The sequence below is a fragment of the Polyodon spathula genome, chromosome 7 (assembly GCF_017654505.1).
Source record: "Polyodon spathula isolate WHYD16114869_AA chromosome 7, ASM1765450v1, whole genome shotgun sequence".
NCBI lineage: Eukaryota > Metazoa > Chordata > Actinopteri > Acipenseriformes > Polyodontidae > Polyodon > Polyodon spathula.
Window position 1 is genome coordinate 14,195,228 of NC_054540.1, and position 27,915 is coordinate 14,223,142.

The following is a 27,915-nucleotide window of genomic DNA, read 5'->3' on the forward strand; positions in this document are numbered from 1 at the left end:
ACTTGGTTATAACACGACAATTTACTCAAGGGTTTTATAACGAGACGACTCTCTGGTGTACCTAGAAACAGTGACTTGTGGGCGTGTTTGTACAATTTTTACCTGACGAACTTAAACTTCTCTGTGTCCATCCTGAATTTTATTAAGACGACATACACACACGGTAGCAAGGTTGGACAAAACACACACGGTTCGGACCTTCCTTCTTCGTACAAGAACCACTGACCTCTGTTCGAAAATCTCTGATTGCTTCAATAATTGCGTTACTCCCTCCCGTGAAGAAGACAACACATAGGCGCAGTCTTACACTGTACTTCATTAACCAAACAGATAAAACCAAACCCGGACACCCATCGGGACTAATATGAAAAAGAAGCCAAAATGGAAGGACTTCTTTCTCCAATGAGAATGAAGGTAGGTTAAAAATAAATTATTGCTATTTTGGTTGTGCTTGGTGATTTTGAAAGAATGGGGGGATTCAAGCATAGTTCTGTGAATGGAGAGTCTCAAGGAGCTTTTGTTTGCCCAGAAACATCCCTATTAAGCATAGGGAGGCACACAGTTGTTGATAGAATGACTTGAAGAGTTAGTGGGAAAGGTTATTTATTTTTCTTTTTTGGCATTGGGAGCCTCGATGCATGAATTATTTATGGCTGCCTGTATTTACAGTTGACTTTGTGAGAGGGGAGAAAAGGGTCTTTTCAAAAGGAAAATAACTAGGTAATAAATAAAATCTAGTTGTAACCTTGCTAGCAGGGCTATCTGGTTTTCTTTTCTTTTTTTAAATATTAAATAAACAATTAAATAACACATTGCCTCAAAAGGAGCCTTGGATATGATTGCACTGTATTCAAAAGTACATACTACATTTTTAAAATATACCTTTTTTGTTTTGTTTTTTGTTATTCAATATGTAAGATGTGACATTTTGAAAGGTGATAAACTTGAACCTTAAATTTAGAACAAAATTAATTTCAAATTACACAATGATCTTTATTTATATAAAGGAATTTATTCTCCACTTAAATGTTTGTACAGACAGTAAAAGAGAGTTGAAAAAAGTAAAACATCTATAACAGCAAAAAATGTGTTTCTGTGGCAACATATAAGATTTGGTGGCCTGATAAAATGGGATTTTAATGTTGCCATGTTAGTTTAAAGTATCTCCTGCCAGTTTGCCCTTTGTGGATTTTAGGATGATTGATGTTCTGGGTGCGATGCAATATTTAGTGACGTCCTTTGCCAGGCTTTGTAACTGCGTGGTTAATATTTCTCAAGAGACTTGCTGGTGTTGTAACCCTTTACAAGCAGTGCAGTCTAGGCCAGTAGTGCTTGATTTGGTAATTGTGCATTTTTTCAATAATGAGCTATACATCAAATATATTTTGGAATATTATTATTATTATTATTATTATTATTATTATTATTATTATTATTATTATTGGGTGTTTTGTAATCCTAATTCATGCTGTTTGCTTGTGCAGTAACATATACTCTAATTATCAGTTTTCATATTTTAAGCTTCATTATTTTCTTATTTGTGCTTGCCGACTGCTGGTTTATAATCCCAGGGGAAATTTGTAAAGAGTGAACAAGGTTTACATTTTTAAATAATGAACAAGGTGTAAGCCATTGGGGCTTGTTATTGAATCGCAGCTGCAAATATTTACCATACAGGTGATTCCCCTTTAATATCATTCCCATTAGCTTTTCTAAGTCTAGACTAGACTAATAACTGTTCGAAGGGTAAGGCTGTTGTGTAAGCCCTTTCATGGTCTATAACCAGAGGGGGCTGGAATTATTACATTAGCTGCAGCATTTAAGGTTAATCTTTATTTGATGACCTCATGACATTCTCGCACACGGTTTCACTGATACAGTATGGGATTGAGCCTGAAGTGATGCTGTTTTTAAAGCAAACTAATCTTATGCCAGTAATTGGTTTTACCAGGTTATCCACTGATCCATTACCCACAGCTAATGTTTAACAAGCAGGTGAAGAAGAGCATCTGAATGTTGAACTCTTTTACGTATAGTGAAGATGGAATTTGACAGTCTCTCCTGTTCTGACTCTAAAGATCGTATTTGGGTATTGCTTGGAGCCTCTTGCCATTGTTTTACCTTTAGTCCACATTAACATATAGATGCGCTTTATTTATGTTATTCTTTTTTGTAGGCAGCTGACTAAGTTTGAACCACACATGTATTTATTGTGTTGCTTGTATTTGTAATTGTTTTATTGTCTAAGAGGACCCCCTTGTAAATGAGGCCTCGGCTCAATGGGTAAATCTGGTTCATTGATGTATGTATTAATTGTATATTGTAAATACAATAAGAGCAAAACATCCGTCGATGATTCCAAACTTGGTGTGTACGAAACCAGGTATAAACCATTACTTACAGATCTCCTGTTTTACAGTAAAGTTATTCACGTGGACCCTTGTAAATGAGGCCTTTTTTTTTTTTTTTTAAGTTATACTTTGAGCCAAAACATGCAGATTCTCATTGTTTTATTAATAATGGCTTGATTAACAAAGATCAATGGTTACCGGATGAGTAGACTGGCCAATGCACTTTGGAACAGGTGGTGCAGATAGTCCTTATTTATGAAGGGGGAACATTGTGAGGTGCTTAGAGGACATTGAAATACCATAAGTGTTTGTTGCCTGAGCCCCCAGTTTAAAGGACAATAGATCTGGCTATAAATACAACATTGAGTTAATATAATGAAATACTAATATAATGAAGTATGTAATTCTGAAGACAACCAATAGATCTGTGCTCAGTGAAATGCATTTTTCTTTTATATTATCTGAACTGTCTTGCATTTAATCAAATACCATAACTGAGGCTTTATTGTTATATATTTATTGTTATATATTTATATTATTGCCTAAGGTGTTTTAGGAATATACTGTTAGATTATAATGTGTTATTATACAAAAAAATTATACAAAAAAGGCTATTACATTATACTATGTAATAAACTTACATGGATTTAATCATGGGTGCTTAATACACTTATACCTTGCGATTTGCATAATTGACTTGTAAATATTAATACAACTACCAAAAAGCACAGGAATGCAATAGTTAACACGGTTAGCCTCCTTATATAAGGTACTACAGATTAAATGAATGCAGGGTTATCATTACAGTAAATCTTTTTTTTTTTTTCACAGACTGAATCTGCTGCTGTTAAAGTAGTAGATTATATTCCAGAATGTCTGGGTGGATATTTATTGACAATGTAATTCAATTATAAGCATATTGGATTTATTAATCAGAAAAAAAAAAAAAAATGATAAAAATGAATCCTTCTTTTCCTAACCTGATTTTCTGTGCCAATTTTTTATTACTATAACCATATGTTAATTTTAATCAGTTCTGTTGGAATACATTTTAAAATTGGTTCCTGCCTATAACCTTGAGAAGTTTAAGCAGCTGCTGATAAGAAAAGGCTTATAAAAGAGAAGACTGGGTTGGTGTGAATTTTAATTGAGCAAAACATTTTAATTTAAATATTAACTAGGCAGCTTATGGCTAATTTAAAGGAAAAATAACTCGGTTCTAAATGAATATATATATATGTGTGTGCGTGTGCGTGTGCGTGTGAGCGTGTGTGTGTATATATACACCGTGTACACGCATATATATTATATATATATATATATATATAATATAATATATATATATATATATATATATATATATATATATATATATATATATATATAATATATATATAAATAAATCCAAGCGTTTACATACGAGGTTACGAGATTACCCTGTCCTTTCTAGAGTTTTATAGTTGACGTCTTCACGCTATAAAAAGTGGGTCTTGGTGTGGTGTGGATCGTCTAGAGTTTATGAGTTTTAGATCTTCACGGGGAAAAAGTCCAGGGGATAACTGGGTGGTCGGGAGCGACTCAATAATATTTAAGTCTTGATGTAGAAGTGAACCTATCAAACCGGAAACTTTGTTTCGGCACACTTTGTACTTTATTTTATCCTTTGATAACAAATCCTGTGAAAGTCAAAAATAACTAAAGGTTACCCTTTCAGTAAGATGTATAGATGAACCTTGCATTTTTTTTTTTTTTTAAGCTGTGTTTTTTGATGTGCGGAAATACGGAAGAGAGTTCCACAGCTGTGCTGAGGGTCGGCGAGCCGGGAGGTTTTGTCCAACAACATGTGAATCAAAGCAAATAAAATCTCCTCTGATCCAATGGAATTCCTTCTTGTGCTGCATTTAAGATTAGTTTTGCAACTGTGTGCCAATGGCATATTAGGCCTACATATGAATATCAGATAGCAGGGGAAAAAAGTATTTACTCGATTGTTATTTATTTATTTTAAGAAGTAGTAACATTTATTGGAGCAGTTTTCTTTTAAAGCAACCTTCCAATATAGTTGTGTTCTTTGACGGGCAGCATTTTATTGCCATTTCTAATACATCAATCAAGGATATTCACATTTAAGTCTGCGATAGTTGACAATGAACATTTTTATGGGTCAACTTAATGACCTAAATAAAAGCAGATCATAATACCGCCCCCCCTTAACTCTACATTAATCCCTACAGTGTTAACCTGATGCTATAAATGAGCTGTGATGAAGCAGTTAACACTGTTAATTTCCTGTTACTTCCTCTGTAAAAGCTGTACTGAAGTTTATTACTCTCTCTCTCTCTGATCTCCTAAATGAGCTGTGAGAAGAAGTAAACACTGTGAATCCTAGTAAAGAGAGGTACTGAAGTAGGAGAGAGAGAGGCTTTCGAGGGCGAGAGACGCTCTCTCTCTCTCTCTCCTCTCTCTCTCTCTCTCTCTCTCTCTCTCTCTCTCTCTATATTATATATATATATATATATATATATATTATATATATAAATTAGATATAGTATACTGAACCATCCGCTATAGCATCAGTAGGCGATATCCAGACTGCTATACTCTGTTTAGTAGAGGCTTGCAAAGACTGATGAAGCAGCAGCCTCCTATGATTGTCTATGGATCTGGTAGGTTCAACAGAGGTTATTACATACTGTAGGTGCATTGCAGTGATCCAGAAAGAAGCACAGACAGTGATGTTGTCAGCTAACATGAGTAAAAGGCTTATCTCAAAAGTAATTGAACCCATTGACCTGACACAATGAACGTAAAACAAAACAGCATGTACTGTGATGTAAAGCTCACATTCTTCACAGCCAGACTGTGTGTGTGTGTGTGTGTATGTGTATATATATATATATATATGTGTATATATATATATGTATATATATATATATATATATATATATATATATATATATATATATATATACTATATATATATATATATATATTGTATCACCACGACCGACTCTGATATCGCAGTGAGCAGACCAACAGATTAAAGCAAGCAATGTAATATTCCTTCGGTTTATGGTACCCCTTGATAAGAAATGCAAATTATTACTTCAAATATACTTTTTTCATTAAAGCCTACAGCACAGAATGTCTAAAAAAATGATACAGAAAAAACGCTTTTGTAAGTAATGAGATGTTCCTTTTATATATTAAAAAAATAAAATGCTGAATCTAGGAAATATCCAGGAATCTGTATTATTGCAAATAAGGTACAGTTTATCGCTGTCTTTCTTATCATAAACACAGATCATGCTTTATTTTAAGAGAAATCGCGTGCACACACAGGGTCAGTTGATTTTAGCAGTAAAGAGAATATTGGATAATTGATTAATATTATATTAATGCATTAGTGCATATATTGATTGTGACCATGTTTGATCTATTTTATTGAAAATCAATACTACTGATTAAGCTGATATGCCGTTTCGGGCCATTTTGATCTCGGATCTCATTCGCAAAATAAACATTTAATTAAGTAAGATTTTCAGTTCTTTTTTGTAATTGAAAAGTGCTGTATATTCTTACATTGGGAAATGAAATTGTGAGAATGGTACTGCAGTATAGGAGCAATTATTATGAGATATAGCCTAACTGCATTAATATGGAAGAACTAATTTACACTGTCAAGGCTGAACAACCATCTTATGGTCATTAACCCTGGGGAAGAGCGGATATGTTCTGCTTTATATTGTAACCATTACACATTTAAAAAAGAGATAAAGGACTTCTGTAACTGAATAAATGCACATAGAAGTGTTGTAATACTATTATTTGAAAGCTAATACTGTTTGACTTACATACATTTCAGAACAATCAATGTGAATAACTCAGAATTGACAGTAGTTTTAAGTAAAACGTCTGTCAAATGAGCTCATATGCGGAATTCTTCAATGGGGGAAAAAGCTTTAGATAGATATTATTGTTCAGGTAAACACTGGGACTTGGGTCTGACCCACATCACAATTACTCACTCAGGCTTACAAAGGCATTCTGAGTATAGTTACCATGGCACTGACCAAATGTGAACTTTCTGTGTTGAATTAAAAGGGGACAGTGGTGTTGGTTTTGTACCACTGCACAAAACATTTCAAAATACCGCCACAATTGAAATATTAGGAGCAAGCCTGTTATTTTAGTTTTAAAGACAAAAGCACACTAAAGGCTCACACACACACACTATTAGAAATGTTTGTTTTCTCAAAGTCTCCTTAATGATTTGAATGATTTGTTCAAAGAATAAGTAACAAAGTTCCAAAGAAATGTGTTGCTACAATGTACCTGTAATTTTTCTTTTCATTTTTAACATCCTGACAAGTTTTCACACTTAAAACATTAAAGTCTGTTTCAAAGATCCTTTCAAAATGGCCACTCTAGTGCACTGATAGTGTAAGGATTATTGCCCGCATTGTCAAAACAGGTAAGACAGCAATAACGATCCATTATGTGGTACGGAACAGAAAAGTCAGAGCACTTCTTGTTGTGCTTGCTTTCTGTTTTATAAATCAATCGTCTTGCAGTGAGTTAGAGGACAGATCTCAAACCCCAATGCACTAGAGCGGACATTTTGAATAGAGCTTTGAAACAGACTTTAAAGTTATAAGTGTAAAAACTTGTCAGCATGTTAACAATAAAAAACAAAATTACAGGTGCGTTATTTAGTTACATTAACAGTTGTAGCAACACGTGAGGACATATAATGCTATATTTTTCAGAACCCTGCTACTTACCCTTTAAGATCCATTGCCCAGGTCTCATTATATTAATCTTTCTCCTTTTATTAAAATTACTCATGTTTTCTGGTTCTCTGTTGTCTAAACTGACTTTCTGCCCAGTGTAATGCTAGGGTACAGAATAGCCACAATATGTCTTTCTTGTGTAATGTCTCAATATTTTAGTGTAATTAATATATTCTGCATTGAATTACTCTCTAACTTGCATGGTATACTGATTGCTTTTTAATAGAGGTAAAGTATTTTGGTGTATTAGCTATAGCAATCCAAACAGGTTTAACCTTTAACTCTTCAAACTGAATTTTTTACTGTAATCACTATACTGTGCATTTTGAGAAAGAGTAGAAGGCTTGGTTTATAATGAAATGACATTCATCCTCGTAATGAACGCTAATTTAAGTTCCCTGTAGTGCAAACAGCACAGGATTCCATGTTATGCACAGTAATGAAGGCACATTAAATACAATTGTATACAGAGAAGTCTTATGTAGACCCAGCAGCAGAATATATGAATAATTATCAGTTGTATTTAAATGCTGCGTTTGTCAGGTACTGTAGGAGTGAAAAGTATCTCACACATAAGGGCGCTATTGAAAAAGAATGCACCTGATAGAGATCATGCAAAAACAGAAAGACTTGTAGGAAGACCCCTAGCTCTGTTTCTGAAGACAATGTAGTTCAGTTACATTTATGTTTGACTGCATGCATAAGTGAATATCTAGACTACAAAAGGCATATAAAATTAGCAACTGTTCACACATAGAATGCAAAGAACTGTGTTTAATCTTTGTGTGTGCTTTTGAAGTAGTCTATATGTATAACCTGTATGCTTAATGTTTTCAACTTTAGCGATAAATTATTGCTCACATACAGTACCTCAGTGAAGCAACTGGAAGGCAAGTAATTGTCTAAAACGGTCATCTTATTTGCTTACATCAGGACAAAAGGAACATGCTATCAGTTCTCTGAGGGTGTTTTATGTTGTCATGGCAACACTCCCATGAGCTGTACAATTTCCCACTTGATCAATTCATGTCATTTCCTTGACAGTTTTATGTTCTCAATACATGATAAGAGAATTTGTATCACTTCTGCTTAAATTGTGTTAGTTGTAAATTAGTATTTTTACCCAGAAAAATATTATCATGCAAATTCATGTTTCTGTTACCGGTAGAGAATAGTATAATTGAACTCTCGCGCTTTGAGCTTATTATAGTAAAAATTAGATATGCAAAAATTAATTAATTCAGATTGAGTCCACAAACAGTTTTAAATTGAGGTTAGGGGATAAAACATTTGTGAAATAACCAATTGAGTACCCCTATTAGTGCGCATTTTATAATTAGAACTTTATTTTTTCTATTTTCCCCTTTACTGCTCCCTTAATCTCATCAAACATAGCATTTAAAGCGTAAAAGTGTTGACTTCCTGTCATCATACTCACAAGAATCTGGCTAGACCAGTTAAAAGTGCTTACTTTAGTTGTATGAGAAAGACATTTATTTCTAGTTTACAGCCTAACCTAACCTATACATTAATCCTCATCCCAACTATGAACCCCAACCTAACTCTGTCCCCTGTCCTTACATCTAATACCAGTTTGCTATAATGAGAAAACATCTAGTAGATATGTTTTGTATTCAAGCATGTTCAGCATAATTACATTTATTTTTTAAATGGCACAGTGATAAGATTTACTTCAGTTGCTGTTATTTTTCTCTCCTTTTTACGCTGGACAAAACCTTAAATGAAAGTTTGGTTTTAGCAGGGTTATGTGCTGACCCCTGCATCCGAGACAAGTTCTGCAAGTTCTGCTCATGCAAACAAGCCCAGCTCTTGTGTACAGTGGCTAAGGAGCAGGCAGTAAATGATTACACTATGTAACACAATTTTTGTTCCTGGGTAGTAAGTGTTATTTCCTAATTGCTTATGCCTCAAAAGTATAGAAAATGGCTATTATTCCCCACAAACTTTGCTTTTGTGACCAGGACAGTGATATTTTGAAATATCACTATTTCCAATGAGAAAACGGGAGCTTTGGTGTCTTTTCGTTCACATTTAATCTAAAAACTGGGACCATTATGCAGGAACCCTTTTCCTAACTTCACACGTATTCTTTAAAATTTCCACTCAATTCATCAATAAAAAGAAATCAGTTTGATGGATGAGTTTGATTAAACATGCCACCCCATCTAACCTTTTCTTTAGATGCTGATAAATTCTGTTTTATGCTTCACTGTGTGACAATCATCCTGGGTTCACTGAAAAATTACAAAAAGCACATCAATGGGAGGCAGGTTGGAAATGGGGCAGGCTGGACCACCTTCCACTTGTAAATGTACTTTATGCTACTATGTCACTGAACAATGTTGCTATTCACAATACATTCCCAGTGGATTGGGCATTTTCGAATACTCATAGATTGTTGGCTGAAGATCTCTTTTAAATTCTATTGATTGACTATTCTTGTTCTTGCACTTGTCTATTTTGGGCTTTTTGATGAAATGGATGAGATTACAAGTTTATATAGTGCAATCAACCACATGTGTCATGTAATAGCCCTAGATATAATGACCTCTGCTGGGGCTTTATATATACCACATTAAAGCTGGTGATACATTTATCTATACTATCTGCCTCTAAAGCTCTGTTCACTCATCAGTGCAGGCATTGTAATTGAGAATGTGCACACATGACAGCTTTTATGGAAATATGTCCATTTTATGCTGCGACAGCAATGAAACTGCATGCTTGGATTAGTTGTGATTGTGCCTCAGGTGATCAGAGAATGCTTAGCCTAAACAGGGCAGATGTAGTCCTAAGGAAGGACTAGATAGTTTTCAGTAGACATTTGCACTTTGAAGAATTTGTAGATGTGACTACAAATGACACATTCAAAACACAGAACTGTAAACAATTACTTGTGAACCACTTGTGCATTGGATTACTAATTGATATTTCTTAACACAATACCAGGTGTTTCTTTTCTAATGAAGTAATTACTGAAAATCTAATGTTTCTTGTTTGAAGAAATACTGTGGACTGTCAGTAGTTAAATGTGGTGATTTATTTTAATAAACCTGTATGCTCTGTATGATACTTGATTTCTGTACTATTGCTAGGCACTTGTCATACTAAAACTGGTTAATGTCTTTCTTTTTGTTATCAGTATTTATAGTACAAAGTCTTATACTGCATTTACTTAAACAGCAAAAACTGATTTTGAACAAATGTTGATACAGCAACACACTGGACCTCATACTTATATGGTACCATGGCACTGTAATAGTTGACCACTGTATATTGGTTTGCAGCATTTGCAGCATACATTATATTAAAAGTTTGTTTCCCTTTGGAAATAAACGGGGCACATTTACAGCGCTGGAACTAGAGCACATTAAATCCAGCCCCAGGGACTTGTTTATCATTGCATTAGGCCTCAACAAAGACCTCCCTTTATGCACTATTTTGCTTATTATTAGCAGTTAATGATGTACGATTGCCTGTGAGTCATAATGCCAATTATGAGTAGACACAACACACGGAGTGGATTTTAAAAAAGAGAGTTTCTCCTCAAAAACAAAGCATTTGTATCTACCTGTGGCTAAGCTTTTACATTTCTGTTAGCCAGTTGATAACCTTATCAAGTCTACCACAAGGGTTCCTTTGCTAATGCTCATTGTATCTAAATGGAATGAATAATATTAGGTTAGTTATTAACAATAAGAAAACCATTCTGGAAAATAAATTATTATTTCTAACACAAAAGCTGAAACCATGACAGTGCCCTTTATTTGTGTAATTAGTGCAATTCAAACAATGCAGCCATTTAACAACCCCCTATGCAATTGTACATAATTATTATTATTACACCAGTGAGCGAGTAGAAAAGTTAAATAAAGGAGGGGATAGCCTTGTGATTTGAAACAGAGCACATTTTAATGGTTTGTTTACTATCATGTTTGTATGTCAAAGCAGCTTAGAATTGTTGGCGTATGTTGTTATGGTTACATAACTGTGTTGGTTGGCTTTCACAGTGGCACAGAACATCTATTAATGGAAACATTCTGACTTTTTAAAATATGACAACGCAATAATTGTACAGCATATTTTAAATATGGTTGTTAGTCTTATAACCAAAATAAAATGTTTTTCTAATCAATGGCACAGGAACAATTTTTATATTGGGGGTGCTGAAAGCCATTGAACAAAACTTCAACCCCTGTATATAATGGAAGCAGGTGCACAGCATTTTAATCAGGGGGTGCTGGCACCCCCAGCACCCCTAGTTCCAGCGCCCTTGTTTCTTAGGTAATGAATAATGGCTTTTGTCTGTGCCTGTATGAACTATAGACTAGCACAGCCTAATTTAATTAAACAGGGACCTCTAGGCTTCGAAGAATATTTATGCATGATATTTATGGTATGTGCAGAAGAGGTGTGATGAACCTGAATTTGAAACATGGTGAGGGAAAGTATGCAATCCTAATAAAAATGTGAAAATGTGAAACTTTAAAAATGGACCCTGAATGTCAGTAGATGAATAAGAAAGCAGTACGTGGAATGTAAGATGAAGCTATTAGAATACACTTATAATTGTGCCTGTAGTGGTTTCTCGCACTAAGATTGTTATTGAATAAAGACTGTGAACACATTGAAAATCTTGGTTTTAATAATTTCTGAGCTAAGTTCATTGATTAAATCAGTACTTACAGTATAATACTTTCTCCATGGTTACTATAAATAACCTTTAATGTGTGGGCATTGATGCATAAAATTGAATCCCTGTATTTCACAATGTTCTGTATTTTATTACCCTGCGTTGTCAATCCTCAAAGCAGTTGGCAGTGTTCACTAGTCTAACAGACCTTTTGGGTTCAGTAAAACACTAGGGTAAAGGAACTTTAACTGCTGTATTGCCAGGGACATACACAAAATATATGTTTAAATGGTATTTGAAGTTATTTACTCTTTAACTGTAATTAGTACTGGGCAAACTCTGAAAAGCTAGAATTTGTTCCACACAATTTCCAGGCCCTTTCTTAAAAGCGCTGTCTCTTTGCCTCACTATCACCCTCACCAGTGTTCACTCACCGGGGGGCTGGTAGGACTATGGATGTCTAAGGATCACACAAATGGCATTCAATCGTGTGGGGTGAAAAAGAAGCCTTTGATCAAAGGTTACACATCCTTTTCCTGCTCATGCAGTTTTTTACCAGCGACTCGCTTTAGCAGCAGTTTCATCATGAAATTCAAACTAGCTTGGTTTGAGTCACAAACATTCCTATTTACTTCATGACTTTATCCCTGAAAGAACCTATGTGAGCCTCAGACTGTAGTCCAATATACTGTGCATGTACAGCACATAAAACAATCACTCATTTATTGTAATTTTTTATGAGCAGCTGGACCCTTTCAATTGTATCTGTCATTGTTTGACCCATTTCTAACTATATAGGTGGCTTGATGTTCAACAGTCTCATGTACAGTACAGTATGTGTCTGAACTCAAATAATGTCCCAGTATGGTGTAAGGGGGCACTGTGCTGCCATGTTTTGAGTGAAACACTGAAACAAGGATGTCCCTTAAGAACGTATGTCAGACATCTAAGGAAGAGAAGGTTTGTTAAACTGTAGGGTGTGGACACTTTATTGTGAAATATGAGGAAATAAAGTTGACACATCAGTAGGCATTATGTATGCATCTGGCCTATTCAAATTTCCCAAGTAAATTTTTGTTTCTTCACTAGGATATGGGTATGGGGATTAAATGATGCATTTTTTGGTACTATATTTAAAACAGTAAAACAAGTACAGTACTGTAATAACATAACAAAAACCCAACCTTAACGAAGGAAACAAATTGTAAACTAGCTCAATATCGGTAATCTCTGCAGGACATTTACCACTTAAACAAGTGCTGCTTATCTTTAGTCAGCATGTACAGAAAATCTGAATTTATGAACTTTGACATATGACAAGGGATTTACAGTAATCCCTTACATATTGAATGATGTAAAACATATATTCAGAGCTTAGCAGTGATTTTAAAGGCAATTGTCTACACTAATTACATTGCAAAACTGTAAATTATCTATTAATGTTTTACATTCATTTTTCAAGCCGCCCAGAAGCTAGTCATTAAGGAACCACACAATTTAATTCCCCTTAAAATGTGCTGTGAAGTTTATATTAAAATCTGGAAGATGATAAATTAAATTTGTGACTATTTTATGCATTAGTTTCAAAAGTGGCGTAAGAAACAAAAATATTTTCCTGTTACCAGCAGAGTGCGCTCTTACTTGATAAGCATGACTGCAAATCGAGCAGCCAGAAAAAAAAAAAAATAAATAAATCCTTAACTGTGGTAATCTCTTTAAGGTGTAATGTAATAAAAGTGTTTTTAAAACGTGGGTCTCTGGAAATAGCTATTATAGCTAAACTACCCTACCGTGTATTGTATTGTGTATTGTACACAGTGAATTACTTGTGTGTGTGTGTGTGTGTGTGTGTGTGTGTGTGTGTGTGTGTGTGTGTTTTCAATGATTTTATTTGAAAGATGAGTTTTGTTCATTTGTTGGTATGTGCCTGGATATATATATATATATATATATATATATATATATATATATATATATATATCTATATATAATATATATATATATATATATATATATATATATATGCACACCTTATTACTTCAGTTTGGCGCCACGGCAAATAAATTATGCTGACTGCCGCAGGTATGGTCCTCCATAATTAAACTCCCGACGTGGTTTAAATTCATTTGTATATTATATATATTATATATATATATATATAATATATATATATATATATAATATATATATATATATATATATATATATATATATATATATATATATATATATATATATATATATATAAAAAGAATTGACAAAAAACATGGTTATCAGGTTTTTCTTGACTGTTTATGTATGTGAGCTTGGAGTATGACAAGGGTGGGCAAGGAACCAGAAAAAGGGAACAAAGGCATTTAATCAATTAATTAATTATGTTAGTGTTTTTTCTACAACTGTCACATTACAGAATATGTTATGTGTTGCATTTTAATGTGTAATTTATTCATAAATATCTAATAATCCAACCAGTTCAACTGGAAGATAATTAGAAGGATTTATGAATTCCCATATTAGCGTGGATGATTTATGTCAGACATCAAAGAACCCCAACTTGCTGCACATAGGATTGATCAAATGGAAAGGGACCACAGACAATCAGCTGTGCTCCATAGAATGTCTCGGGGCTTGTTTGTGATTTTTGAGATGCAGAGTAATGACAGGCAATGCGGACATGGTGGCACTGTGAGGATCTGTGACCTTTTACAAACACTTTTCATCTCTGCCTTTATCTGCGGATGCAGAGTTTAACTGTACCATTTTGATCTGGTAGTTCTTCAGGGAAGAATTTTTTTTTGTGAACTCAGTGCTTCTAGTGGATTGTACTTCTCAACAACAAACTGTCTGTAAAGAGCTTATTTTCAAACAGAATATAACTCTCTTGCTCTTCATCGCTGTGCGGTTTCATGTCTACGAAGTACCGTGCCTCTTGTCAAAGTGGAGCAGGGTTGCTGGCCTTGATGATATACACCCAAAGATTTACCCCTGTTCCATCCCCTAGAAAATGAGTGCATCTTCAAAGATACAGCCGTTTAAACAATCTTCAAACTATCTGCATAATTGGACGTAAGTGACTATTAAAAAGACTTATAAAAACCAGTGGTCAAAGATCACAATTAACCATTTTTAACAGCAGCCCGGTCCTGAAGCACTGCATAATATATAGGTGATGACCTTTTATCTCATAACCCATACAATATGGGTGACATTGGGACACACCTGGTGTCTATTCAATGTATCTAAATAGTGGCAGATTATCTCAAATGTTTATGATAATGAAAACCAACACATGTAACTGTCTCTTAATTACTGTTTATTTGTTAATGTGTTCCACAAACTCACAAGAGAAGTAACTCCATTCAAGGCTTTATAGATTTGGACATGAAATCAGAAATCTGTAGCTTTTGGAGACTATGGGCTAGATTCTCAAGCCATTTACTCAAAATTGTCATTAGCACAATTCTTTTCAGATACAGTAGTAAAAACACACCCAGTATAGTTACTAACCCAGAAATAAACAACTCAGACATTTGGGGTCGCTTTAGAAAGACAAAAAACGGGCTTATGATGATGTGGAATAATTGCTTTGAGAATGTAGCACTCTGTGCATTGTCTGTTTCATAACTTGATTGCTTACATGTATGTATATAACAAACAAAATGGCAAAAAAGATGGTATTAGGTATTTTCATGAATAGATTGCTGTAAAAACAAAAATAATATTTTAAACCTGCTTCCATTAAACCCAGCTGATTACAACATCTCACAACAAGATCAAAACATGATAGATAGCGGTACAGTAGTGTGTTTCTAAAGAGACCAGACTTATTAGTGAAATGATGAGTACTTCTTGTAAATCCACTGCTATGTTTGAATATTTTTATAAAACCTTAGAGGAGTTGTTTTTTTGTAATGTAGCCTAATTTCCCAATTAATACTATTTTGTCTTCTGTAGTTACACAAAACACTGGTTAAATGATCAGAAGGCACAGGTCTAGGTTAATGTCACAAATTAAAAAAAAAACATCACTCATTTATAAAAACAACAGAAACAGTACAAATACAGGGCTGTAAGGAATGTTGTAATCTACCATTTTTAGGAATGCTCCAGAATGGTACATATACCTTGCATTCATTATGTGGATAAAGGACAAAGGTCATGGGGTATCACATTCAATCATATGACCAAATCTCATTAAAAGCTTGCCCTTGCATCTTTTAGAGGTTACAGTGGCTTTCCTTCTGCTTGTTGATATTAGAGCAGAGTATTTCAATTACCAGGAAAGCATATTTGCAAAGCCTACTCTGGGCTGGCTCATAGGGCAGGCACTGTGTAGAAGCTCATGGTTTTGTGGCTTAGTTAGCTTCATGTCCCACGTCTTTTTGATTCTGAAATTCAGGCATACAGTGCAGACTGCAGAGTTATTTAATTGTAAAGATTCAAGAACACTCCGAAGCAGCACTGTGCCTTGCACTGATTGCGAGTTAAATCCTCCGAGTCCCTGGGGTAGCTGAGTGAAGATGGTTTTGGCTGCAGTTCAGCATTTTAATAAAAAGACTGAAGACCTGGGGTCTTCAGATTGTAATATCATTATCCACAAAACTGCAGAAGGAATAGCTTTTATTTTTGAGAAAATGCTTATGTTAATTCCACACATAAAAAGTTGAACAAAACAGGCAAGTCTTCGGGTTAGAAGGGTGTATATTCATTTTTGTATTCACAGATTAAAATATTGTTATTTTAAAGAGTTCACATTTAAAAATAATGAAAATTCACATTGTTTGTATTAGATGACAGTTTGTTGAAGGCTTTTTATCGGTGTTATGTGGCTAAGAGATTACAGGGGTTGAGTGTCAATCACAGGGTGGATTAGTTGTACTAATCCAGACCTCTTTAATTGTGGATCCAGTTTACCCATCTGGAGAATAATATACTGACAATAATACACTCCTCCAGACTCTTGGTTTGTGGTCAAACTGGAAAGAATTAGGCCATTGTGTGTGTGTATGTATATATATATATATATATATATATATATATATATATATATATATATATATATATTGACAATATAAGTATAGTACTGATCAAATTTGTGTACAGATGGTTCCCAAAATATCGTTATTATTTATTTCTTAGCAGACGATATTATCCAGGGCAGCTTACAGTTGTTACAAAATATCACAGTACAAAGAATCGCATTACAGATAAGAGCAAAATAAAGAATACAGTCAATAATTACATTTAAGAGAAAGTCACATTAGAGCAGTTAAACATAGTACAAATATTACTTATACGAATAAGTCCATTAAGAGCACGTAGTAAGTACAATAAATTGATATAATTACTTGATATAATTAAAATAAGTGCTTGTAACAGGGAGAGATCTGTGCTGACTCTGCTGGCGTGTTCACGGGCTGCAGGAAGAGGGCGGCAGTCGCCCAACAACCGCCTGTGAGTCATGGCAGTGACACGGGGAGGTGGGAAAGTGTGAGTGTGGACTTTCCCCCTCTCTGAATGGCCGAGAGGCGGGTCTTGGGTGATTGTCGGTCCTATAAAATAACGCTCTGTTGTTTCCTCAGGGCTGCCCACTTAGACGCGCTAAGGGTGCGGACACTTTGATTCGGGACCGGGAATCAGCGAGACAGAGAGAGAGAGCGGGGAACCCTTGGGCAGACCCCGGCGTATTGTGAAAGAGCAGGCGAGATAGCCGAGAGAGTAGGACGGTGATCCGGGTCGTGCGGGTAGCGGCGACCGGGATAACGCTGCCGAGTGCAGCACCTTTTATTTGTAGTTTTATTACTGTTTTATTTTCCCTTGTTCTTTTCGCCTTCTGTTTTCATTATTATTTCTTTGAGCACCTGCGAGTGCATTTGCAGGTCGTGTACCAGCTGTGGTATTTCCGTGGTGCTGTCTATCATCGTTGATAGGCAGCCCACGGTCAACAGTGCCCTCTACCGGAGAGAAAAAAATACAAGGAAAGAAAAAGAGCCGGCCTAAAATAAAACTGGGCACCTGTGTGGTGTTTCCCAAATACACCTGTCTGTCTCCTTGTCAGTGAATTACCCACACCCCTTCCACAGTGCTATTACAAAACCAACTGGTTAGTCGTAATATCTTTTTAATGTTCATCTGCTTGCTGGTAAACAAGCCCACTGTATTGTGCCAAAGGTGTCATGGTTTAACACAAGTCATGACAGTCTTCCTCACGACCTGTTTTCCGTACTTTTAAAATGTGTTGCTATGCAGTTCTGATTTAGGAAATAAAATCGGCTGTGCCAATGCAGATTACTCAATTCATAGTCATTTAGGGGAGGGGACATTTAAATATCTGTGTCTTCTTAATAGTACGAAAAGAATGGCTCTGAATATTGTGTGGAGAGCTGCATGCATTGCCATGAGCTGTAGGGCATAGCATTGGATATATTTAACGGGGAATGAGTATCATGCAAGTCTTTTCCAGTGTTTTTCCTAGCAGTAAAATAACAAATAAACCTCAAAAAGGTCATTTTATGGTAAAGGTTTCACAATAAAAGTAAACCAGAAATAGGCTTCTTAAAATCATCAATAAAAAATTATAATGGTAGAACACTCAATTTAAGAAGTATAGTCTACTCACTGGTTATAAGCCCCTTAAAGGAGAACTGGACTCAAAATAACAAGGTTCTCTAAATGCTCTGTGTGCCTAAGCCTTTAAACCAACAAAGGGCGGCCATAACAAAACAATGGCTACATAATATAGGAACGGGACATACGCTCAATAGAATACTGCATGTGACTGTAGAGCAAGTCAATGACAAGATGTCACACAAAGCGCGACGGAAGAGAGCTCCAGTACATTCAATGTTAATTTATTTTAATGTTTTTTATGCAATATACAGCTCAAAGAGAGGCTGAAAATGCATCAAAAGCTGCAGTTAACATGTTTTCTACTGAAATGGTTATATTTGCATTACAGTTCCCCTTTAAGGTTACAGGCTGTTTTCTGCTTCTACTCTGTTGTGGATTTTGAAATTAAAGAAAGTAGTCATACAAAGAAATCAATCAGCGATTAAGAGATTTGGTGATAAAGCGGATACCTTTGGTGCACAGTAAACAATCTGAAGTTACAGGGTCAATGAGAAGCAGTCTGTTTATAGCTTGTTTTTGTGTGGTTTAAAGTGGTATTCATTTCTGTCTTTCTGTTTACATCTTCAAAGGTTCAGATAGATGACTTTGCATTGTGAGAAATAAGTACCTATTATATATTATTCCCACACTACTTCAATGTCTAACACAGTGAAATACAATAACAGACTAACGCACTGCAGTGCCTGTGAGCAATAGCATGTAATTGTAAACTGTTGAGTTGCTCAAGTGTAAATGATTTATTTAATGTTGCTATTTTGTTTTCTGAGTAAAATAAAAAAAAGCGTTCTCTGTCTGAGCTCAAACTTCCCATAAACATCTGTGCAGCAAATGTCTATAGAGTGTGCAACCATCGCAAGCAATTGTAGTGTCTCTATAATTAAATAAAAGCTGCAGATATATAATATCTTGTCTTAATATCCCCTTGTTAGTTTAAGTGTGTGACTGACTTTTCTATAGTCATGCAACAGAGGATCATTTGGGGGTGAATTAAATTCAAGCATAGTGCTGCATTGTGACAGTCGTCATTTCTGTGTCCTGTAGTAATAATCATTCAAATTTCCCCCAAGGACAGGATGATGCCCCGAACATGCTATTATTTTGAATTTTGAAAAATCTGCATCTTAATATTTAATAAGCCGTTCTTTGAAAATACTTCTCATTTTGAATTTAGCGATAGAGCAGGGAAATAACACAGATAAATTACCTGATTATACATGAAGTTTGTTAGTCAGGAAATATTACCAATGCACCCCAAGGCCATAAACTAGATTGTATTCAAGATATTTTGGTTTGAAACTGTAAACACGACAAACCACAACACTTCACCGTCACAAGTTGGAAATATACTTGGGTAGACTTGGGTAAAATCAGACCTAGAGCTGAAATCTTTTTTTACACAAGAGATGAGTGCAGCCTGTGTACTGACATCCACTTCCTCCTTGATACAGTGCAGAGAAGGTAAATTTTGGATCTCTGTCCTCATACCCATTTTAGAGTACTTCAAAGATGGCAGAGGCAATAATGGATTGGAATCATGCAGACACTCATTTGGAATAAAATAAACCTTAGGATCTTTGAGTGTGATGAGAACACATTATAAATGTATTGAACAGTATAATTACTGGTTATTTTAATATATGTCAGTTATCCCTAGTGGGTAGGAAAGTAGTACAATCATGCTTTATTTGCCGATCTATTTGCATTGTGATGCTAATTTTCATTTATTTTGCATATATCTCAATGTAGTTCCCGTTTGTACCGTTCATGGTTGCCAAACATTTGTAAATAGAGTTGTCTCAGACAAGTAAATTCTCCTGAATCTCATATAAAACCCCACATTTATATTAAAGTCAAGGAACCAGTGCCTTATTCTTGCTATACTTTAATACCAAAGACAAACAAATCCTCTATTCCCCTTTATCAGATTACATAGCAAAAGCTCTATTACATTCCCATAGAATTGCATTGGCCACCTCATGTGACCTCCATGGACACACAATGTACTGTGTAATACAAACATAAAACTGTGTGCCAGGAATATTTAGTGTATAAAATTACTTGTGTACAGCATTGATTAGACCAGTGTTTCCCAAACATTTTCATTGGTGACCCAAATGAACACAGGAATAATGAACCCACAACACAAAATGATTCACTATTTGGTATTTTAACTGAAATACTTCTTAACCAATCAAAAAGAGACAGTTAATTTATTTGAAACTGTACTACACTATCAGTGTGTTCAGGCTGATAGTTTTACAGCTTGGTAAAATGTTTGCTTTTAAGAAAATTAATTATTAGTAAAAATGGTATTAAACTAACATATTGTAACAACGAGGCAGATGAACCTGGGGTAGGGGGGTAGAGGAGTAGGATGAGGGTGCTACTTCTACGAACATTCTCTCACACAGCAGCCAGCCCAGGTTCTGGAGTTAAGGGTCTTCTTTGCGGGGACAGCGGGACTACAGCCAATCACAAACATGAATTTGCAGGAGAGCCCCCATGGGGATTGCCGGAAAATAAATTTGACGTTAAATACTATGAATATATTAGCATTTCCACCCCATTGCTTTGGCTGTCTGCCCAGGCGCCAGGATATGAGCGACTGCAAATGTCTTTCTGAGCTAGTTACATGTGCTTTAACCTGTATCAAACTATGAAAATAAAACTTTAACATAGAAGTGAGGAAACTTATAATTAATAATTTATGCAGAATTGCAAAATGTCATCTCCTACAATTCCCCACCATTGATGCTGACGCAATCTCACCGTTTCTTGTCTATCAGTTATTCTCGTCAATTGTTGTTGTTGATACTTCCACCAAATACACTGCTCCAAGTTCCACAACATAAGTAGCCCTAGAGCCCCAAGGATAATGAGGAATATCCAATCCCATAAGTTATTTCCCATCGCTTCTCCCGACCAGCCATACCACTTTAGTACTGTGGCTTAACCAGCGTAACCAGCTTTTGTACCTGTGAGAACACGACAGAGTACAATTCCAAATATGTATCATCCCACCAAGCTGACATTTCAACTTCCTCTGCCTCAGGTTCAGGTATTGGGGCAAAACAGAATCCAGGTGGAGTTTGACATGTAAGTTCACCATACTTAATTTCAGTATAATTACTCATTATGCATCACTGGAATTTCCCTACTTGTATTGCTTTTCCCCATTCTTCTAAGGGATAGATTTCCAATGCAGAACATTGAGATACCTCATGAGTATTCATTTCATAACAGCATGCTTTATGCATCATATCACTATGGAGACACACACTCTCATCCCGCCGGAAGTCTTCTTTTTGGTTCAGTGCCTAAACTTCCATTCTTTTATAGTTGCACCACATTTGATCTTTCATGTATCACTTCTCTCTTGAGCAAAAAGAAAAACACATAAAACGTCTGCTCAAACCAAATGCTTCGCAACTGCAATACCATGTACCATGTTTTCCAATTTTCCCATATTTAGAAATAAACAACAGTTATATGGGGGGAGAGACCTACCGTGCTTGCAAATACTCACAAAGATCCCCTTTGCCATCCTTAACTATATGAAGACATAAACTAATCAATTCAATTAAGAAAGTCTAGCATTAAGAAAAAAGTGGTAGCAAGACATTCTATTAAACTCTAGCAACCATACTGTATCATGTTAATTGTTGTACCTTCCAAGTTGTTTTTACATATATTTTTGCCTTCATCCACTTGCTCAGTGATTTTTTTCTTTATAATCCCCTATTATATTAATATACTGTATGCAATGTTTATTAGAATTATACATAATATATGTCAAGACCATGTTTATATTAACCAAAATACTTTAGAAAAACATTTTAAATCATCAGTGTCTAGTAGATGAATCCATTTAAACATTTAAACTTTAAATCGTATTCTATCTGTGGTTTTGTCATGTACAGAGAGGGAGACTTAATTATTAATACACTCCAAACTGTTCTTGAATTACTCAGGCTAATGTTTAAACTAATGTCACACAGATATTCCATTGAACTGCTGGTGCTGTCCTATTGTCCCTCAGAGGCATTATCATAGTTCATGATCAAGTAGCTGCAGTTTTGCAGTTGGTCAGTAGGGGTAATCCTGTGTTGCCCTGTGTGTGTCACACTGTAAAAGTGGCAGTGAGTCAGTTCTCCAAGTCTGTCCCCAGGACACTGCAGAGTTATGCTCCCACCTATCTGGACATACCTGGGCTCTGGATATGAGTCATGTATTTTTATCAGAGCCAAACTTTTGACTGTTCTTGCCCCTTGCTTATAGTGCTTGCGCCTGCTGGAATTGCAGTTGTACATACTGCCCACGTTGAATTCATTGAGTCTTAGTCGTTTGGGGGGGTCCCATATGATCCCCGTTTTCCTGTAAAGAGAATGACCAAGTGCTGTATACACTGTTATGCAGTTTAGGGAACTTATTCTCCGTTTTTACTTTTTCTGTTGTTTTACATTTGTTACATTGATTGCAACTTCAGAAACTGTCCCTTATCACAGTTTCAGTGATTTAACTTTCAATGTTATTCTTACAATTCATTTTAAACCACAATTTTATCTTAATTTCAGGTATATTCAATTATCAGTTCAAGACTGTTTGTTTAATTGCAGTCTTTATTTTAAATCCCACACTTGTATTGAATTTTGTTGGGTTTTAATTACTGCTGTTAGTATTCAGTTTACCCAGAATACCAGGAGACATTCTTCATCCTCATTTATGAATTGCTGTGTTCCTCTAACATGGCAATAGTTCTTGCACATCCCCCCGGAGCTCCAGGGACGGTGTGAAGAATTGTGTCTGTCCAATTACTACAACACACAGGGGTGTACAGCACAGAAACATTTTGTAAAGAAATCAAATTCTTGAGAGCGACTAGATTTCTAAAAATGTACTACCATTGAAAGGACATACACCAGATCAACAGATACACGGATTGTTGGTTTTTTAAATATTAATAGCATCAATTATCTAGTTGGGGAATGGCCACACCTGTGATTGCTGGCTGGGGCAGATTTAACTCCATCCCTGCCAACCTTACATTCACACACACACACACACACACACACACACTATTTACGCATGCAGGGCTTGGCAGGTCACCTATAAGATGTGAGAGGAATCATGTTATTGAGAACCAGATAGTATAATTTGAAATTCATGAAAAACATAATCATCTTTCAAAGATTTTTTGGAAGTTATTATAAACCTCCTCACTCTTTTGAATTAGATTATTTTATAGAGATTCAGAAACCTCATTTGCTGGTCTGGTTCTTTTGAATTCACTTGCTCTGCAGCTTTTTTGTTATTAAAAGCTTTCAGTGTACATAGCCTGTTGTAAAAGAAAAACTTCACTGCTTTTCTTCATAGCACGCAGTTACTATTTTAAGCATGTGCTTTTTTAATGCGCTTAGGCGCTCTGATAAGAAAGCTACTATCGAAAGATTTTTTAATCTGGACTTCATTTTTCACGCTTGAATTGTTGCGAGTGTTGTTCATTTGCAAGTGCTTCACCTGCAAGGCAATTTGAAGTTAGTGGCTTAGGGATTTATGTAGTTTCTTTACTATATCTAACACAATTCTAATTAGCAGAAACTGTGGCCACTGTATTGTGTGTATTGAACTAACACCAATAGCCATGTCTATCTTAGTGGTTAGCTCGATAGGTGTCATGATATCCCAAATAGTGTTTTCTTTATTTCTGTTAAGTCATATACAGTAATGTGCCCGAACAATAGTGCTAGTTTACAGGTTCCCTAGGAAATGATGTGGAGAGTGCTGTTGTTATTGCTGTAATAACTTTAGTAGTGAAGACTAAAGAAGGCTTTAAAGACAGATAACAGTCTAGTATGACATGACTGAAATAGATCACAGCTAAGACATTAGCCTTTCCAGGTCTTGCATGAGCTTGAAGCTTACATGAGTACTGGAAAGCATCTCACAGTTTGATAAGGACAAGCTGATTTATTAGTTTCTTTTTTAAAGTCCTTTAAACAGCTTTGGGACATCCAAGACAAAAATATCTCCTTAAGTGACCACAGTGTCAAACGTCATACCAGTCTGCAAGGTGAGTGCTTCAGCTTACAGCATGTCACATACCCCTGAATAACAATTTAAACACCCTCCAGGCAAGTCTAAACAGTGCTGTCATGGCTGTCCATGGTGGCCCATAGCAGCTCTTTCTAAGTCTAAGATGCACTGTTGAGAATAGAATACCATTCCACAAGAAGCTGAATAACTAAAGGAATAACTATGCTGGTATTCCTGCTTATCATTTTCAGTTGTAAAACCAACTTACTCAAAGGTATTCATATTGATCTATGCATTACCATGTACTGCATAACCCCCCCCTCCCCATGCAAATGACAGTCAAATAAAAAAAAGAAAATGAAACCTCCACATGCCATGTCATTTACAATTGTTAATGGAAGCCATCTTCGTGTATGTTACACAGAACATTTAGAAAACGCAATTTGGTGAAATAAATGTTTTGCAATTTATCAGCCATTAATGCAAGCCATTAATGTGACATGAATGCCATTCTGTTGCATCTGTGAACAAAGCTTTGTTCTTAAAGATAATTTGCAACTAATACCCTTTTTTTATCAGAAAGTCATCCCGAGATTTCACTGACACTATCTCACTCTTCACACTTCATAGTTTTCATAGTTTGTTAGACAGCTGCACACAGTGGTATATTTAGGGGATCGTGGATTTTCTTTAAACAGAAAACAATAGAGCTCCAAAGCTCTGTATGGTAGGATCTTTAGAAATGGATAGACGGACACTGCGGTTTCTGTGAAAATTAAATGTGCAATTACTTTGTAACCCACTGCAGGCTGATAGAGAAGCAATGTTAGAGGTCTTTGTTTCATTGGCCTCAACACTGAAGTGCCTGACATGACCAGTTACACAGCTGATTGCTTCAGTCTCATAGGAGGTATTCATTGATTGCTACGTTAGCAGGAGCAAGGTAAATATCCATGCCTGAAAGCCACATCTCTCAACAAAAAAAGCAGGTCCCCATGGAAAGCTGAAGACTTATTGGTATCTTCAAAACTGACAAGATCAGTATGCCTGTTGTTGAAGTGTACTGTGGAGCTGTGGAGGTGTATTCTGTGTTCAAATGGAACACATTTTGTTTTTTTTCAGACCTCCTTGATAGTACAGGTGCTACTATATTAAATACTGGCAGGGTATTTTTCTTCATTACGACTGCAATTACATTTTATAGCATTTGTTGTTTCACAACGTTTCCATACACTTTTGTTATCAAATATTGGCCACAAATAAATGCACAGCTATGTTACAAACATACTTATAATGCTACGGTCAATAGCAGTTCTAATTTGACAGTGATGTCACATCGGTATGGTATGAATTTGTTATACTTGTTATATATAGTGTTTCTGAAATCTCAGAAGGAAGGCTCCAAAAATCAATACTTGGAACAATTATTAGAAGTTGTTTATTAATAATTGCTTTAAAAATCAATAATGTTACTGTATAAAGCTAATGTTTCCCTTTCACCCATGTCTGCTTTCTTTTTGAATTTGATAACAACCTATCAATTGCAAATCAATCCAACCCAACTGTGTGTCACAGTTGTACTCAAATGAGTGAATTATCATTGGAAGGGTTATTAGTGGTTGACGTTTTCCTGGTGTGACAGGCCAATCTCCTTTGTTGCAGCGATTGCCTGATTGACAGGTGGCTCAATAAATTTCACCCGACTGATATTGTATTGAAATTAGTTCAGTCAGATGCTGCTTAAGGCAGAGGTGTCAGGTGGCTAAAGTAGTTGGGAATGAGGGAAGTCATTAAAAAAAATTCTGCACATCAATTGCTTCATGTCTGCCAACATTTTCCACTGCCTGTTAGTCTGGAAGTTTGTATGGGTGAAAAGAACCAGCCCACGCTTGTCTCAAGCATACTATCTTCCTTGAAATGTAACTGAATAAAAATAGAGAGTCCCTTGGTCCTACTGTCTATCCAGACAGTGGATAGCAATCTGCAAAGAATAGAGAGTGACACTGTTTCTACTGGCTGTTCATAGTTGTCTTCAGGGGAAAAAAAACAAAACAATGTCACCCCTTAAAGGCTGCTGTGTCTATTGAGTAAAAAAAAAAAAAAAATAGCCACTTTGTCATAGCTAATGAAAGCTTGGATAAAGGCATTAAAGGCAGCTAGCTTTCCATTGCCCAAAGCAATAGATGCAGAGCGACAGTGTAAAAAGCATTGGAAATCATGCTTTGAGCAACATTTAAAAATGTATATTTAAAATACTTTTGAAATACCTGAAAACATGTATTTACTCATGTAATTGTATGTACTGTTGTTGTATAACCCGTTTTAATGTGGTGTACATCTTGCAGATTAACATCATATCATTTACTTAGCAGCCAACCAGCACCTCTTCTGGCAAGCATAATTAAATAATCATAGATTGGAGACTGAACTGACCTCTTACCCTTAAAGGGCAGATACTTCTATGTTGGGCTGGGGCATACAGTGGGACATTGTGGGAAAGTATGTTCTACCAATGACCTTGCTGCACCTGGTCTGTGGATTAACACAGGCTCTCAGTGCACAGCATTGTTGAAGATCGAAAGGCTTACTGCAACACACCACTTTTATAGAATTCAATAAGATATAATTATATTATATTAATCATATTAATTACGGAATCTCAAATCATCTGTTACTGAATTCTGAAGTAAGGCTGCATTTATTTAGTGTGGGTGTTACACTATTTAACAAATAGGGAATCCTTAAATTCCTATAGAAAGGTGAGGAATATTGTTGGCCCATTTTACTCTGAAAGCAATTTGCAACAACCTATTGTCTGTAATTCTGTAATACAATTCTATTTTGTTGGATGAATGGTGATATGGCAGAGGTAAATAGGTCTATGATTCCATGCCTGCAGTGAAATGAAGTGCATTGTCAACTGCTGTTTCCATACAAATAAATAATAAGGATGGACAATTTTGAACCCATACATGGTTTTACAAATAGATATGGTGTAGTCTCATGCCTGATTCTTTTGCAAATTCATGTTGAAGTTTTGTACCATGCTGGTGTGTATGATTATCTTATTACATTGAGTATAATGTATAATGCTCCTGAAAGTGTTCTATAACAGCAATCTATGAAGCATTCAAAACATTTTTCAATAAAACTAGATGAACGTTAGTTCAGTAAATTGGTCACTGAGTTTTAAAATGCACTGTTATTATTATCTTCTTTAAAGCAACCAATTTAAATGTTTCACAAGGGTATGAATCATGCAAATCAAAAATCTAAAAACTGCCTTATGATTGTGAATAATACATCAAGCAGCCCCTAACGTGCTCAGTGTCTTATACTGTATTTAATAAAAAAATACCCTCAAACAAGTCCTTTAGGGCTTGCATAACAGAATTAGACAGAATACATAATTAATTGATAGTTTCTATTTTTCTCTGTCTTATGTAAGGTTTCC

At 35.5% G+C, this 27,915-nt stretch overlaps 1 protein-coding gene across 1 annotated transcript in view; it reads left to right on the forward strand.

The window, feature by feature from the left end:
* The first annotated feature begins 371 nt into the window (after positions 1-371).
* Positions 372-27,915, forward strand: part of LOC121318204 (FERM domain-containing protein 4A) — a 138,349-nt gene continuing 110,805 nt past the window's right edge. Inside the window, exon 1 of the mRNA XM_041254634.1 lies at positions 372-414. Within this exon, the coding sequence (XP_041110568.1) occupies positions 382-414 (33 nt within the window). The 5' untranslated portion in view covers positions 372-381. The remainder of the gene's footprint in view (positions 415-27,915) is intronic.